At 41.9% G+C, this 14,245-nt stretch overlaps 1 protein-coding gene across 1 annotated transcript in view; it reads right to left on the bottom strand.

Moving 5' to 3' along the window:
• Positions 1-14,211, bottom strand: part of LOC117251424 (WD repeat, SAM and U-box domain-containing protein 1) — a 30,701-nt gene extending 16,490 nt beyond the window's left edge. Inside the window, exons 1-8 of the mRNA XM_033617699.2 lie at positions 12,147-14,211; positions 9,351-9,538; positions 7,776-7,862; positions 6,131-6,224; positions 5,605-5,638; positions 5,430-5,470; positions 4,946-5,052; positions 4,324-4,353 (exon numbers count right to left, since the gene is read on the bottom strand). Coding sequence (XP_033473590.2) covers positions 4,324-4,353; positions 4,946-5,052; positions 5,430-5,470; positions 5,605-5,638; positions 6,131-6,224; positions 7,776-7,862; positions 9,351-9,538; positions 12,147-12,544 — 979 coding nt within the window. The 5' untranslated portion in view covers positions 12,545-14,211. The remainder of the gene's footprint in view (positions 1-4,323; positions 4,354-4,945; positions 5,053-5,429; positions 5,471-5,604; positions 5,639-6,130; positions 6,225-7,775; positions 7,863-9,350; positions 9,539-12,146) is intronic.
• Between the last annotated feature and the right edge of the window lie 34 nt (positions 14,212-14,245).

The following is a 14,245-nucleotide window of genomic DNA, read 5'->3' on the forward strand; positions in this document are numbered from 1 at the left end:
CCCACTTAAGTTACCTCTGACCCCAATTATGTAAATTTTACTACCAACAGTTTTTTCAGCAGAAATGAGTTCTAATGAATGTGACAACCAACCCTGATCTCTCCTAATAAACATGTTGACATGATGATGTATAGCAGGCCATCTTTACTTAGCTTAGGGTGTTTCTATGCTAACATTAGCACCAAAGGCTAAGTGAAATTGCTTAAAAAGTGATTTTCCTTTTTTGGCAGGAGTAAAACTATGCAAACAGAAATCCTGCCCCCAGCTACACTGAATGGAAATATCCACTTACTGGGTCTGCACGGCAGTGAGCGGAGTAACACCACCTCCTCTCTGCAGCCCTGGCTGATAGAGTGTGGAGTCTCCCAGTCTAGGAGGCTGAGTCATGGAATCGCTGTGCCAAAAAGCATGAAACCTCACAGAGCTTCACTGCAGACTGGGACGCCTCAGACTGCAGTGTTTAATTACTTGGACAGATGCACACATGATGCTCTCTTCATCATCCATCCATCCATTTTCTGCTGTTTATCTGGGGCAGGATCACAGTGGCAACAGGCTAAGCGAGGTAGTCCAGACGTCCCTCTGGCCAACATTGTTTTCCTGCTCCTCCTGGACGATCCTGAGCCAGATGAGATAAATAATCTCTCTAGCATGTTCTTGGTCTACCCTGGGGTCTCGTCATCATCTCCATTATTCACAGGATCAGTCTAGAGATAGTCTGTTTTTCTTATTGTCAACAAACCCCATGAATAGACCAAAACCAGCAATGAATTGATTCCAGCAAGCAGTTAATGTCTGATAGCTTACTCCACTGAGCCATAGACCTCAACTGTTGTCCAAAAATCACATTACATCTGCACTGCGTGACTGGTTCCTTCATAACTTCCTGCTGCTACAAATACTCACCAGCATGCCTGTTGGTATAAGTCCACAGCTAAAAATAGTCCCTAACAAATGTACTATTTACCTAACTGCCAAAATATCACTGTAGGTTTATGAAGCACTGAAAGCTTTAGAGCCAAAATACATGTCTGACCTGCTGAGACATCATGACCCATCCAGACTGGCTGACCCTGCACACATACACAGCTGTTTCCAATCACTTTGGCTGAACGGACTTTTAGTCAGGTTAGTGTTGAGTGGAGTTTTACTGGGAGTCACTTGACATCGCCAAACTCTGCTCACCAATAAAAATGATAAAACGGTAGGTTGTCCTGCCCTAGACAGGTGCAACAAAACTAAACTAACAGGAGAGTGAAGGAGGTGTCAGTCAAAACAAGTCTGTAGAGAAGAGGTCTAATTAAACAACATTAAGTGCAAACACCTGTGCGGGTAGACTGTGGGTGTGTTCTTCTCATTTATTTAACCAGGAGGTCCCATTGAGATTAAAAATCTCTTTTACAAGAGATATGGCCGAGGTAGCAGTCAATCAAAACACATTTAAAATGCATTAAAAGTACATGTAATACAAAAATCTATGCTAAAACAACAACTATTCAAACATAGTGGCCTCTCAAGAAAAACAAGCATATGTCTCTGTCACCACATTCTTTATGGTGTCCTTAAATTCATCCGTGGATATAAGTGTTTCTAATTTTAAATCTTTTTGAAGATTGTTCCATGTCCATGCTGCACAGTAGGAGAATGCAGTTTTCCCCCAGACCTGTTAAAACCCGTGAACAGATTCATGCAGGAACTATTTGTAGGAACTATTTTCTTTCTGCCGAACAACACCTGCCAACCGTATCATCGTGCAGAAAGAGGCGTGCATCTACTCATGGACGAGAGGTTTGTGCTAGCAACACTGGGCTAGCTAACATTACAGCTCAGCTGAGGACGCCATTATTGTTTACATCAGTGGTTCCTAACTAGTCAAGCTAAATGGTCCAGATTTCACCTTAGTCATGAGTTCAAGGTCCACACAGTTTAATGCATTCAGCATCATACTTGTGTTTGTCCCATGTCGTCGAGCTATTTTTAGGGTGACCATATTTTGATTTCCAAAAAAGAGGACACTCGGCTGGCCACGACATAGCCTACTTAAATGATACTCGCAGTTTACGCAAAGATGCCTTATCATTTTAATATATTTAAAATTTATATGTATGGATAGAAAATTCAGTTATATTACAAAATAATATCTCTCAAAGACAGAAATTCAGATAGGCCCCAATAGGGGACACATACATACATACACTAGAGTGTGGCGATCCGAGCCCGATGGTACCCGATGGGTCGGGCCGGGTTTGGTCAAAAATGTAGCTATAAATTGTATTCGGGCTCGGGTCAGATTCAGTCAGCTTTCAGTGAAAATGTAGTGTAAAAATAAATAAAATCCTATTGTCTGTCCTGTTTATTGCTTGGGCACTGTTATTTACATGACAACACCTGAATATAACATACACAGACACACATTGACTGTTTGTTTCTACCTCTCCCCTCTCTGGAAGTCTCGGACCTCCAGCCGTCCGCCTCCACCTTGATTAAACGCTGAAAATAAAATAAAAGAGGGAGACAGGTTTTTCCTATTTTATCTTATTTTGTTTTATTTCTCCCTTTCCTCTCGCTAGAAGCGTCGGACCTCCCGCCTCCCGCTCCCGTCTCAAACACGGAGGTCTCCCTCTCTGCTGAGCATCCACGGCGCACGCCCGGCCTGTTAAATAGCCTGTAACCACTGTGTGACACAAACTCAGTGCTTTGGTCATTAAATAATGTCGGGCTCGGTTCGGGTTCGGACAGAAATATGCGGCCCGTGCCGCACTCTAACACACACACACACACACAGGGAAAACTGGACATTATCATCAGTTTATAAAAAACCCCCGGACGCCCAGGACAGGACATGAAAAGTGGACATGTCCGGGCAAAAGAGGACGTTTGGTCAGCCTAGCTATTTTTGCCGTCTCTGTCAAGTAGCTGTCCATTAGTCACTCACTCGACAGGAGGAAACAGCACTTCAAAATAAAACCCCTGTGCCAAAAATTCTCTGTACTACAAAATAAAGTGTTTTCTACAAATTTGACACACTTATGAGTCACTTGCATACCATTCAGAATGGAGCCACTGGTCTGCATCTTGCACTATCATGAGCACAATGCTCTCATCCATGAGTAGATGCATGCTTCCTTCTACAAGACGATATGGTTGGTGTTGTAATTCAGTATAAAGAAAATAGTTCCCACAAGAAACTGCGCACAACAAGGTCAGTGGATTATCTTGATTAACTGGCTCATGATTTCTGGACAGAGACATTGCTGTGTGGCGTTTTGAGCACCACAAGCTGAGTGCCATCTAGTTCCATTATATTCAAGAGAAGGCAGACATCTCTACGGCGGATATCTCCAACACTTGGCAACTCACACCAAAACAATCTAGACTGATAAATAGCACTACAGGTAAGAGGAAAAATATGTATTTTTGATTTGGGGGTGAACTGTCCCTTTAATGCGCTTTAACATCTTATATAAAGCATATTAAGTTCCCTTGTTAAAGGGTGATGTAAAATAAATCTACGCTCACATGCTAACATGCTCTTAGTGACAATGCAACAAGTTCATATTTGGCAGACATATTGTTTGCTGCCATCTTTGATAAGTACGCTAACTTTTGCTAATTAGCACCAAACTCAGTACAGCTGTGGCTGATAGAAAGAATTTAGTCATACAGTAAACAAACATATTATTCTCTAAAGCCTGAGGGGGATGAGAGTGTCAGCACCACATTTCATGGCAATCCAGAGTCACAGTGCCAGCATGGCTAAAGAATACTGTGCCCACATGTTTTAAGAAATTACTGAGGCTTTTTTGAAAATGAAACCACATATTTATGACCCATTTTTAACAAATGAGTGGGGACGAATGGGCTTGGTAAAGTGTCGAGAGACAAACCAACACACTGTTGTTTGTCTTTTTATGGGATTTGCTGGCATTAAGAGAAATATTGAATGATGCCAGCCTTATCCTTTAAAGACAGACACTTGCTATTTCTTGTCTTCTTTTTGTTTTTGGATCCCCATTAGCTTCACCAGAACACCTGCTTTGGGTTTCTTTGGTTTCGCACGACACGATATACAGTATAAACACATGACAAATCACAAGAAAAGCTTTCATCCTCTACAAAAAGACAAAACAGCATGCTACAACAATAGCTCAAAGGCAAAGATGTTTTCAGAACAATGATCTAAACACCTGTACTAGACTCTGATATCCGAACCACACACACATAAAGAACATAATACAATAAAACAGCAGTGTTTTTAGCTCCAAAAGTACTGTGAATAACTGAAGTTTTCTAAGGGAAAAACAGAGTGATGCATTCATTTACCTTGGCACGACGTCTGCCTTGATTCAGCTGCTGCAGAAAAACATAAAAGGGAATAAGTTTAATATGTGAAACGAAAGAAAGAACTAAGATTAAAGGAAAGGGGAGATATAAAGAAAGAAAGAGATAGAGGCATAAAAAGGGCAGATCTTCATTGAGACGGAATTTGCTTTGTCAACATCAACCTGACTAATGGCAGATGGGGAGCTGCCCTGATGAAGCTTCAAGGCCTCCAGATGTCTAACGATTGCACCTTTTCATTTAGTATTCCAAATGTTGTCTTTCATGTTGGGCTGGAACTTTTTTTAAAGGAGGATTCACTTCCATAACAACAGCTCTCTGAGGCTCAGTGGTAGTTTGCCCCGCTGCACCAATAAACATCAATCACAATTCCTTCTCTAGACAGCGCAGCCAGACAGCAATACACATGTAATAGGAGCTTCTCCTGCTGGATATCTCCCAAAACACTCCTTTGGGAGGCTTTGGCGTTCCAAATGGCTCGTGGGCTTTGAACCGCTGCTAACCATCTCTTTATAAAAAAAAAAAAAAAAAGAAAAAGAAAGAAAGGAGGAGTGATTGTGCGTTTGTGGGCGCCAACCTAAACAATTCTCTGTTAAATATTTACCAGTTGTACTGACTCCATCTCCCATTCTCCACACGTTCACGGTTCTGTCCATGGAGCCGGTTGCAATCCACGGCATGGTGGGAGACAGAGCAACAGCAGTCACGTACCTGCAGGGAGGAGGAAGAGGAGCAGCAATATGTGAAGGGTGTGTATGACAGACTAAAATTGGCACAGGAAGAGATCGGCTTTAAAAGTCAGGTTCCCTCTACCCTTAAAAAAAATCCAGTCTTAGATCGTACAGTATCTTAAATCCTTTCATGCACTTCAAAGGGCTCTGCTGGTGCCTACCTGCGGTGCCACTTCAATGACTGTCTGGAAAGCAGTGCTGGAGAATATACTATTGCATCACTGCACACAGTGCTTCTGGGAAAAACTAATCAAGCTAAAATCAAGCGTTTTTTGATGTGAAACACTTGGACTCCTGTTTTTGCCGTTTGTCTGGTAGCTGCAGAGAGGCTAGCGGGAGCAGGGTCGGGTCATTTACCTGTCGTGATGTTTCAGCGTGTGCAGCAGGGTTCCCAGGTTCTGTAAACAAACACAGACAGAACAGGAATGTTTGGCATCTCGTGTTTACAGCTGCTGGGATTTATTGTTTGGAAAGTAGTTAACTGAAGCAGCAAAGCCAAACAAAACAACACTGTATTTTGTGCTTTACTTACCGCATCGTATACTGCAACACTTTTATCCACCGAACTGTTGAATTAATAGAGTCAACTTTATTTGCAGAATCTGCATGTATGCATGCATGATAGAAAAATAATCAAATAAAAAATGGAATTCAAATAAAAACACACACATTATTTAAACGTTTCAGTGCAAACAGATCACACATGAACCCTCAGTGTGTTTGAATTAAAGACAGAAACTGCAGAGGGCTGCAAACAGAAGCTCAAACACAACAAAATACACTCCTCCTGTGGCCGACTGAGGGAACAGCAGGAGCAGTGCTCAGCAGTGGCATCTGCTGTTTACAGCACATAAAAGAAGGAAAAATTTAAACATGGAGGTGGGATTAATTTAAACTTAATTTGTTCCAAATGAGTAAAAGATTTCACAGCACATAATAAAACAAATGACATTACAAAACATACGCCTGACAGGCACAAAAGTCAATATTTAGTGGACAACACAGGAGGTGTTTATTAGTGTTCCTCACACATGTGCCTGTGTGTGTGAGTGTCTTACCCTGAGACGACCAGCTCTCCATCAGGGGAGAAGGCACAAGACAGAACTGGAGCTGACTGACTGGTGAGAGTGTGAAGCAGCTTCATGGCATAGGCTGAGGGGTCAACACACACACATGCGCGCACACACACACACACACACACGCAGGCAAGGTGTGCAAAGAGTTCAAGTTGAGTTGTGTCTGTTAAGCTATCGACCTCCTGCAATTTGTCCATACATTGACAAATAGACTTAAAATTCAGTGTCTGAAACTGGCACTGGCACACACACACACACACACACACACACATACACACACTTCAAAGTGCATCACACTCCCCCTGTACTGTACTGAGAACTTTTTGTCAATAACTCTCTTCCCTCTCGCTGGCTTGCAGCTGTACCACCTGCTGACAGCTGCTTGGAAACAAAAGATTTTATTTTTTTGGCAATAAACCTGAAACATCCACAGCTTAAGACACAAAGACACTTCTGAGCGCAGAGTAATAATTCATGGCACAATAATCCTCTGTGCCAGAACCAATTGGTCTGTGGCAGCATTTAAATTACCAGCCTGTAAATACACATGTATTAAATTAAACCTCCCTCTTCTCCATTAGAGTAAAAATGCTGTTTTCAGGCTCCGTGGGAGGCTAATTTGTTATTTGCATGCATATTCATGATGCTATGTGAAACACTCGTACCTCTCAGTTAAGGAAAAAAAACAAAAACACATTATTAAACCTGCCAAAATATAACTGAACACTTGAGAAAATAAATTAAATGTGATGTGAGACTGCTGGCCGAAAGAAAAAGGCTGCACAACTGACAACATGAAAGATTTGACCCTCAGAGCTGGAATAAGACCATTTCCTCTGGATATGGAGCCATAAAAATATGGGGCTGCTAATACAAAGTAAGCCGGGACAAGAGGAATGTTCCATATAGACTGAAATCCCTGCTTCAAAATTGGCCCCTTGCTTCCCTGAATCATCAGCACTTGAGTCTCTTTCTCATAAAACAGTGGAGGATAGGTTCAAGCATGCACTCCTCTCGCAAAGACAAGATAAATGCACGTTTCAGGGAGGCTTGCTCGTCCAAAGCTCCTCCACAGTATGGGAAAAATACATTTTAAAGACATTGAACGAGGACAGACATTGTTCTGCGGCTTTCTACAAGCTGTGCGGAGATGAAAAATCCCCAAGGACCGCAGCGGGTCACCACGCGGGACACAACACATCCTCCCCAGAAACACCCGTTACCACGGCAACACATCTAAGGAACTAACAACAGCGTGTTCAAAGACTAACAGAAATACAGTCTGCAGGCTGGTTACACAACCTGTGAACATACACGAAATGTTCTTGTTCTGCCATCGGTCGTACAAGATATAAATGTCACAGTGGATATTCCTTCTCCAACTCTTCTCAACACACGCGCACACACACATTCACACACTGTCCTCTGCAGCTGCTGTATTTCAGCAGAATGTCTTAAAGTGATTCATTATTAATGAGTCAGTCTGCAGCTGATTTATTCCACACACTAATAAAATTCCTCTATTCTGCAGAGCGATTTCAAGGTTAAAGCAGTCAGCAGGTTCCGTCTCTCTCTCTCATGGGAGATGGAAGGAAAGAGATTTCAGAGGCAGAGAGGGTCGGCCTACCTGCTCCTTCACGCTGGGAGACAATCCGTATTTGCAGCTGGCTGTCCTGTCCACAGGAGGCCAGTCGAAACTCCACACAGCAGCCATCTGCAGAGCAGAAAAACAGCCACATTCCCTCTCTCTGAATGTTCATGCTCGGATGACTTTAATAACAGAAGAAGACAAATATCATCTGACGGGCTGTTTGTGAAGGGTAACAACACATGGCGAGCATCTTTTACACTGTATGTGGCGTAAATATAGTGTTTGGAGTTATTCTTTTTATTCCCCAAATGTGGCAAAGAACAAACGAAACATTGTACATGCCATTTTGATTAAAGAATAAAATGCAACAGGTTGCTTTTATGTTATTGCTAACTGTAAAGGATTTCAGTTTTATCTGCAGGATGAACTCATGTTATGTAAGGTGAATTAGGGAGGAAGAGCCAAAACTTAAATTAGCTATTACTTAAAACTTTTTTTTCCTGTTACGAAATAAATGATTATTTCACATAAAATCATAATTGAAGTGGAATTTTCCCTACTAAAGAAATATTGAAGACTAATCAGGATCCTGCTCTGTTCCGAGATACTAAAACTACTTTGTTATCAGCCTATAATTCTGCAGACTATTTTTATGATTAATCAATACCATCTGGTCTATAAAAGTGAAAACAATGGAAAACAAAATAATCAGTTTCACAGAGCTCATGCTGATGCTTAAATCTCAAGCTCAAATTGCTTGTTTTGTCTGCTCAATGGTCCAAAACCTAAAGATATTCACTTTACAGTGACTGACAACAGGACAAAAAGCAGTCATAGGTGCTATATCGTAGGCAACTGGACTTGCTTGAGTTTCTTGAAGACTTTTCGCCTCTCATCCAAAAAGCTTCAAGATTCAATTTTAAAGGAGTGGTACAGAGTCACAGGCTTGTGACTCTGTGTGGATGTGAACCCTTACAGAGTCGTTAAGGTCACAAGTGTGTTGTTAGGGTTAGATGGGTCCAGGTGAGGATGGTTGTTAAGTCGTCTGGGAAGGGATCCCAAGACTGCATTGTAGGTGGGTGATGAATGGTGTTGACACACAAGATGGCCAAAACATCTTCAAGAAACCCCAAGTACAGTAGTTGCCTATGATACAGTACTTATGATTAGCATGCCCTGGATGACTGAGAATCTTCACTGACATGACAAAAAAAGCAAATGGCTTTTTTTTTTGCTTGATAAATCACTTATGACCCACCCTCAGTGTGTGCCGGTGTATTTCTCGGCAGAGACTCTCTCTGCCTGTGGTTTCTTGTTTTCTTTTTATTTTCTGTGTTTGGGACGTTTGTGAGCGTGTACCCCCACAGGTAAGGTCGGGACTTTATGAAAAAGGTAGCGACCACAAGCTGCAGGCATCCAAGAGACACAGAGCCGAAAAAATAAAAATATAGTGAGGCGAAAACACCAAACAAGACGGAATCTGTTACTTGCACAGTATACCTTTAAATAAACTAGGAAAACATCAACAAACTATCTGCATGTGTAGACAACACAATTGATTGACAAATACACAATTGTAAATTTGATTAAACTGACCCTTTAAACACTCACCAACTTTAATCTGCGGTGCAAAGCTGCAGCAGGTGACTCCCAAGTCGTGGGCGTCCTTCTCAGCGTGTAGCAGGTTGATGTCCGTATCCCACAGTTTGAGGTCTCCGCCGGTGCAGCCGGTCACAAACATCTGGCCACAGGGAGAGAAGCAGCAGGCCACGACACTGGCCTCGCTCACTGCACTGCATCTGGAACAGACAATGTTAGAGTCACAAATTGAGTTGGACTCCTTATAAACATCAAAGTTTAGCAGAAAGGGTGTGAAATAAACAAGGAGCAGGGCTTGAATTAAAATTTAGCTCATCAAAACTAATTTGGATGAGGTTTAATTAGGGAAACACAGCAGCCCTGAGGGGGCTTGGCAAAGCTGTGATCCTCAGATAAAGACCGCCTTGTTACCATATTTTATCTGTTCTTGTCAATAAGTGCTTGTCTAGCTGGTTCTTCATTAGTCCCATGTGTCCCTCTATTGTTAACCTGCCTTAATGTACCACGAAATGAAGTAACACTATTGTGTCTTTAGGAAGTTGGTTCAGTTAATTCAGGAGGAGGACCAATGTAGGACTAACCCACAAAAGGTTGGAGAAGAGCCAAATGGAGTTACAGATATTTTAAAGGTCCCGTGTGTAGGATTTAGTGGCCTCTAGTGGTGACATTGCCAAACTGCATACAGGAGAACTACAGGGGATGACGCGAAAATGCAAATGGCCTGAAAGAGACCATGTTTGATTTGTTCATTCTGGGCTACTCTGTGGGAGCAGATCCACCCTGTATATAGGAACGGTTAATTCAAAGGTACCGAAAACACAACAATTCTTATTTTCAAGTGATTAGAAAGTAGTTATGAATATTATATACAATTTCTGCCAATAGATGCCCCTAAACCTTGAAGGCCAGCTTCTTGACAAAAGAGTTCCAAATAGTGAGGTGAGATTTTCAAACAAATTATCCTTTTTGAATGACTCTTACAATAAAGTGGAATGAGTTAACTCAATTCCCAAGTTGGAATGAATCCAAAATCCTGCTTCTCTATGGTGCATGCCTAGTGTTGCGCATAAGAACCAGGTTAACTTCCGAGAGTCACTGCTACAGACTCTTGTTCAGCATGCACTCCCCAAGCCAAAGAACGAGTGAGATCTGCTACTCAGCAACAGACTTACATGTAGCGAGCTTACCCAGTAGCAAAAAGTGCACCCACTGAGCCAAAGAGGTATTCACTAGCCCGAACACACACTGAGAACCAGGTTAACTCTCTCTAAGGTTTTTTTTTTTTTTTAAGATTTTTTTTGGGCATTTCTAGCCTTTAATGGATAGGACAGACAAGTGTGAAAGGGGGAGAGAGAAGGGGAGTGACATGCAGCAAAGGGCCACAGGCCGGAGCCGAACCCAGACCGCTGTGGCAACAGCCCTGCACATGGGGCGCCCGCTCCACCACTAAGCCACCGACGCCCCAACTCTCTCTAAGTTAACTCGTTCATGAGCCACACCTACTGAGTTTAAGAACGACAATTGATTCAGACAGAAATCCCAAAGGTACGTTTGTAATGGATGTTATACTTGTGTGTATATGATTGTGACATGTTACAGAGCTGTTTTATTCATTAGACTTAAGAAGCTAAGAGAACCTGTGGAACATAGTGAAGGTGAACCAAAAGAGTTGGGATGACTTCATTTGCTGATGAAGGCCTTAAAATGAGTCAGATTAGAATTTTTGTTTGTCTGATTTTTGTTTGTCTGAAGCTCAAGTTATGGGATTGTTTGCTCAAGCGTCCAGAGAGACTGTCAGTCGAGAGTGATCCAACAGCTATTTGATGAATTTTTTCAATCAAAAGTACCAAACATGCTGATAAAAAAACGACGACTGACCAGCTCACTCAGTGTAAAAGTCCATTGTAAAGGCAGGCGGTCCAAAAGTGCATCCAGGCACTCTGACTGTAGTTAACTATTCTACACCAAGGTCCGCTGTCCCACGCTCCAAACTTAAGCTCAGGGGTGATCATGCCTTTGCTGTGTCTGCCTCCAAACTGTGGGACAGCATCCTCCTCCCAATCAATACCTACTTTTAATCATTAGCGTTTGAGTCCCCATGATGTGGTTTTCCCTGAAATGTGCCTTGTGTTGCCTCTCATGTATATGTTTTTAGCATTGCATTCCTTTTGTACAGTTTTTTCAAATGTGCTTTATAAATAAATTTGAGTTCAGTTAAAAATCCTTTATTGATACATGAATAACCGACGAGTTTTGATTAGAGTCTTCATCAGGGTCTGTAGTCAAAACTTGTTGGTTATTCATGTATTAATAAAGAATTTTTAACTATTAGTCAGAGTGCCTTTTATCTTTAAGTGACTCTTTGCCCCATCCTTGAAGCACACCTGATTTTTTTTTTTACAACTACACAGAGCCTTGACCCCGTGCGGCACTCCCTATTTTTTCTTCATTACCAAACATGCCTGTTCCAGATTCTCACATGTGAGGACTGGATGAATTTATGTTGTAGTAAAGTGATTCTGGTCAGATAAAACAAGCAATTTAAAGCTGTGACCTTGAAATTATAAATGACATTTTTCACCAGTTTCTGACAATTTATGCACTAAATCAAGAAGTTTGTGAGTGTTCAGCTCTAAATAATGACTAACCAAGACTTGCTGTGACAATTGCTTACAGACAGCAGTCATGAATATTTATGGAGAAATACTTGAGGCAGGAGCTTTAAAATGTCACTTTAAGGCTGGAAGTAATCAGGATACTGGCCCCTGATGTGCAGCATTAACAGCTGACGTCTGTGTCACATTGTACCTGCGTAATGTCTTGGAGGGGAGGTCCCAGAGGGCCACGGTTCCATCGCAGGCCCCTGCCAGCACCAGGGAGGAGTCTGGCGCCACGGCGCACACTCGGAGCGGGCTGCGGGCCGGGTGTTGCAGCACCGCGGTCACCTCACCTGTCTCCGAGTTCCATACGATGGTGGCTCCGTCCGTGGAGCAGCTGAGCAGGTAGCTGCCACATGAGCTGAAGCAGCAGCAGTGAACCCCGTAGCCGTGGCCCGAGAGAGGAGAGAAGGGGAGCTCCGTGAAGTCAGCTGTGTTGTACACACTGAGGGTTTTATCACCGGAGCCGGTGGCGAGCAGGGATGAGGAGAAGGCACAGCAGCTGACCTCGTCTGTGTGCTGCTGGAGAGTGCAAAGTATTGACACCATCTTGTGACAGACGTGTGTTGGCTCTGACGGAGGAGCGGTTCACTCACAAGGTGGCGCAAAATGCTCAAGTATCCGCCTGTGAAACGACAAGAGGAGAGTTGGTGGAGAGGTGACACACACCTGATGGGAAGCTGCGCACACTGACAGCTGTCTGTCCAAAGGTCCCTTCAAATACACCAGAGACACAAAGCTCAGCACACACTGTGGCTCCTTCGTACAGCACTTCCTCCTTCAGCACAAAGTCTGTTTGTCTCACACAGCTGTTATCAGTCATGTGACGCAGCTGACTTATTATGGGTTGCACAGTGGTCATAGTCCATTTTTTACCATATTTGCATGACGTTATTTAAAAAGATATTCCACAGTAAAAGTCCAAAAGTAAAGGGATAACTAAATTATTATTAGATAAATTCAAAAGTATACTCATGACGCAAAACTGCTCTTTTCAGTATCTGCAAATGGTTTTGATTTGGTTTGTTTGTGTCCTCGGTTTGGTTCGGTTCGGTTCGGTTCGATTTCTTTGTGTGTTTAGGGCTGTTTGTTGGTGTTTTTGTTTCGGTTTATTTTGTTTGTGTTTTTGGTTTGTAAGTGTTCTTGGTTTGGTTTGTTGGTGTTTTTGGTTCATTTGTATTTTTGGTTAGGTTTGGTTTGTTGGTGTTTTTGGTTCGGTTTGTTTATGTGTTTGGTTTGTATGTGTTTTTGGATCGGTTTGGTTGTATTTTCGGTTTGGCTTGTTTATGTTTGGTTTATTTGTGTTTTGGGTTTGTTTGTGTTTTTGGTTCGCTTTGTTGGTATTTTCAGTGTGATTTATTTATGTGATTTGGTTTGTTGGTGTTTTTGGTTTGATTTGTTTGTAGTTTTGATTCAGTTTGTGTTTTCGTTTGGTTTGTTGGTGTTTTTGGTTTGGTTTGGTTTGGCTTGTTTATGTTTGGTTTATTTGTGTTTTTGGTTAGATTTGTTTGTGTTTTGGTTTGGTTTGTTGGTGTTTTCAGTGTGATTTGTTTGTATTTTTGATTCAGTTTATTTGTGTATGTAGTTTGTGTTTTCGGTTTGGTTTGTTGTTTTCAGTTTGTTTGTGTATTTTCAGTGTGTTAGTGTTTTCAGTTCAGTTTCTTAAGTTCAGTTTGTCCGTTTCTCAGCAGGATTATGAAAAAAACTACTGGCCCAGTTTTCATTAAACTTGTGGAGGGCAGTAGCACGAGCCAAGAAAGAACCAGTTAAATTTTGTAAAGATCCAAATCACAGGCAGATACAAAATCTATTTTTCCTCTTTTGTTAACATTGTTAGATTAGACATTTGGCCTTGGTTAAAGTCTTTGCTCTCTGAGTGCCCTTCTAGTTTTCATATTTAGGCCTATTATTGACACATACATGTGAAAACAGCATTTTTTTTGTTGTAGCTGGTTGAGATGGAGCTTTTTTCCCTCTAAGTATCAAGCAGCAAAATATGGGAGTACAAGTACCCCAAACTTGTGCTTAAGCACAGTACTTGGGTAAATGTACTTGATATAATCAAACAATGCATTCGCTTGATTTCATTTTACTTAAGTGTTAAACCAATATCAACCATGTAAAATGTTTCAAATAAGTCGAATGATTCAAATATTGCAAGATGATTATTGTCGGGGTTGGGATGTGTGAAAGAACCATAATTCATCCCCCCATGACCCAAGAGATGGGAGCCAATCAGAGTCTGGATCA

The sequence above is a fragment of the Epinephelus lanceolatus genome, chromosome 14, assembly GCF_041903045.1.
Source record: "Epinephelus lanceolatus isolate andai-2023 chromosome 14, ASM4190304v1, whole genome shotgun sequence".
In the NCBI taxonomy this organism is placed as follows: domain Eukaryota; kingdom Metazoa; phylum Chordata; class Actinopteri; order Perciformes; family Serranidae; genus Epinephelus; species Epinephelus lanceolatus.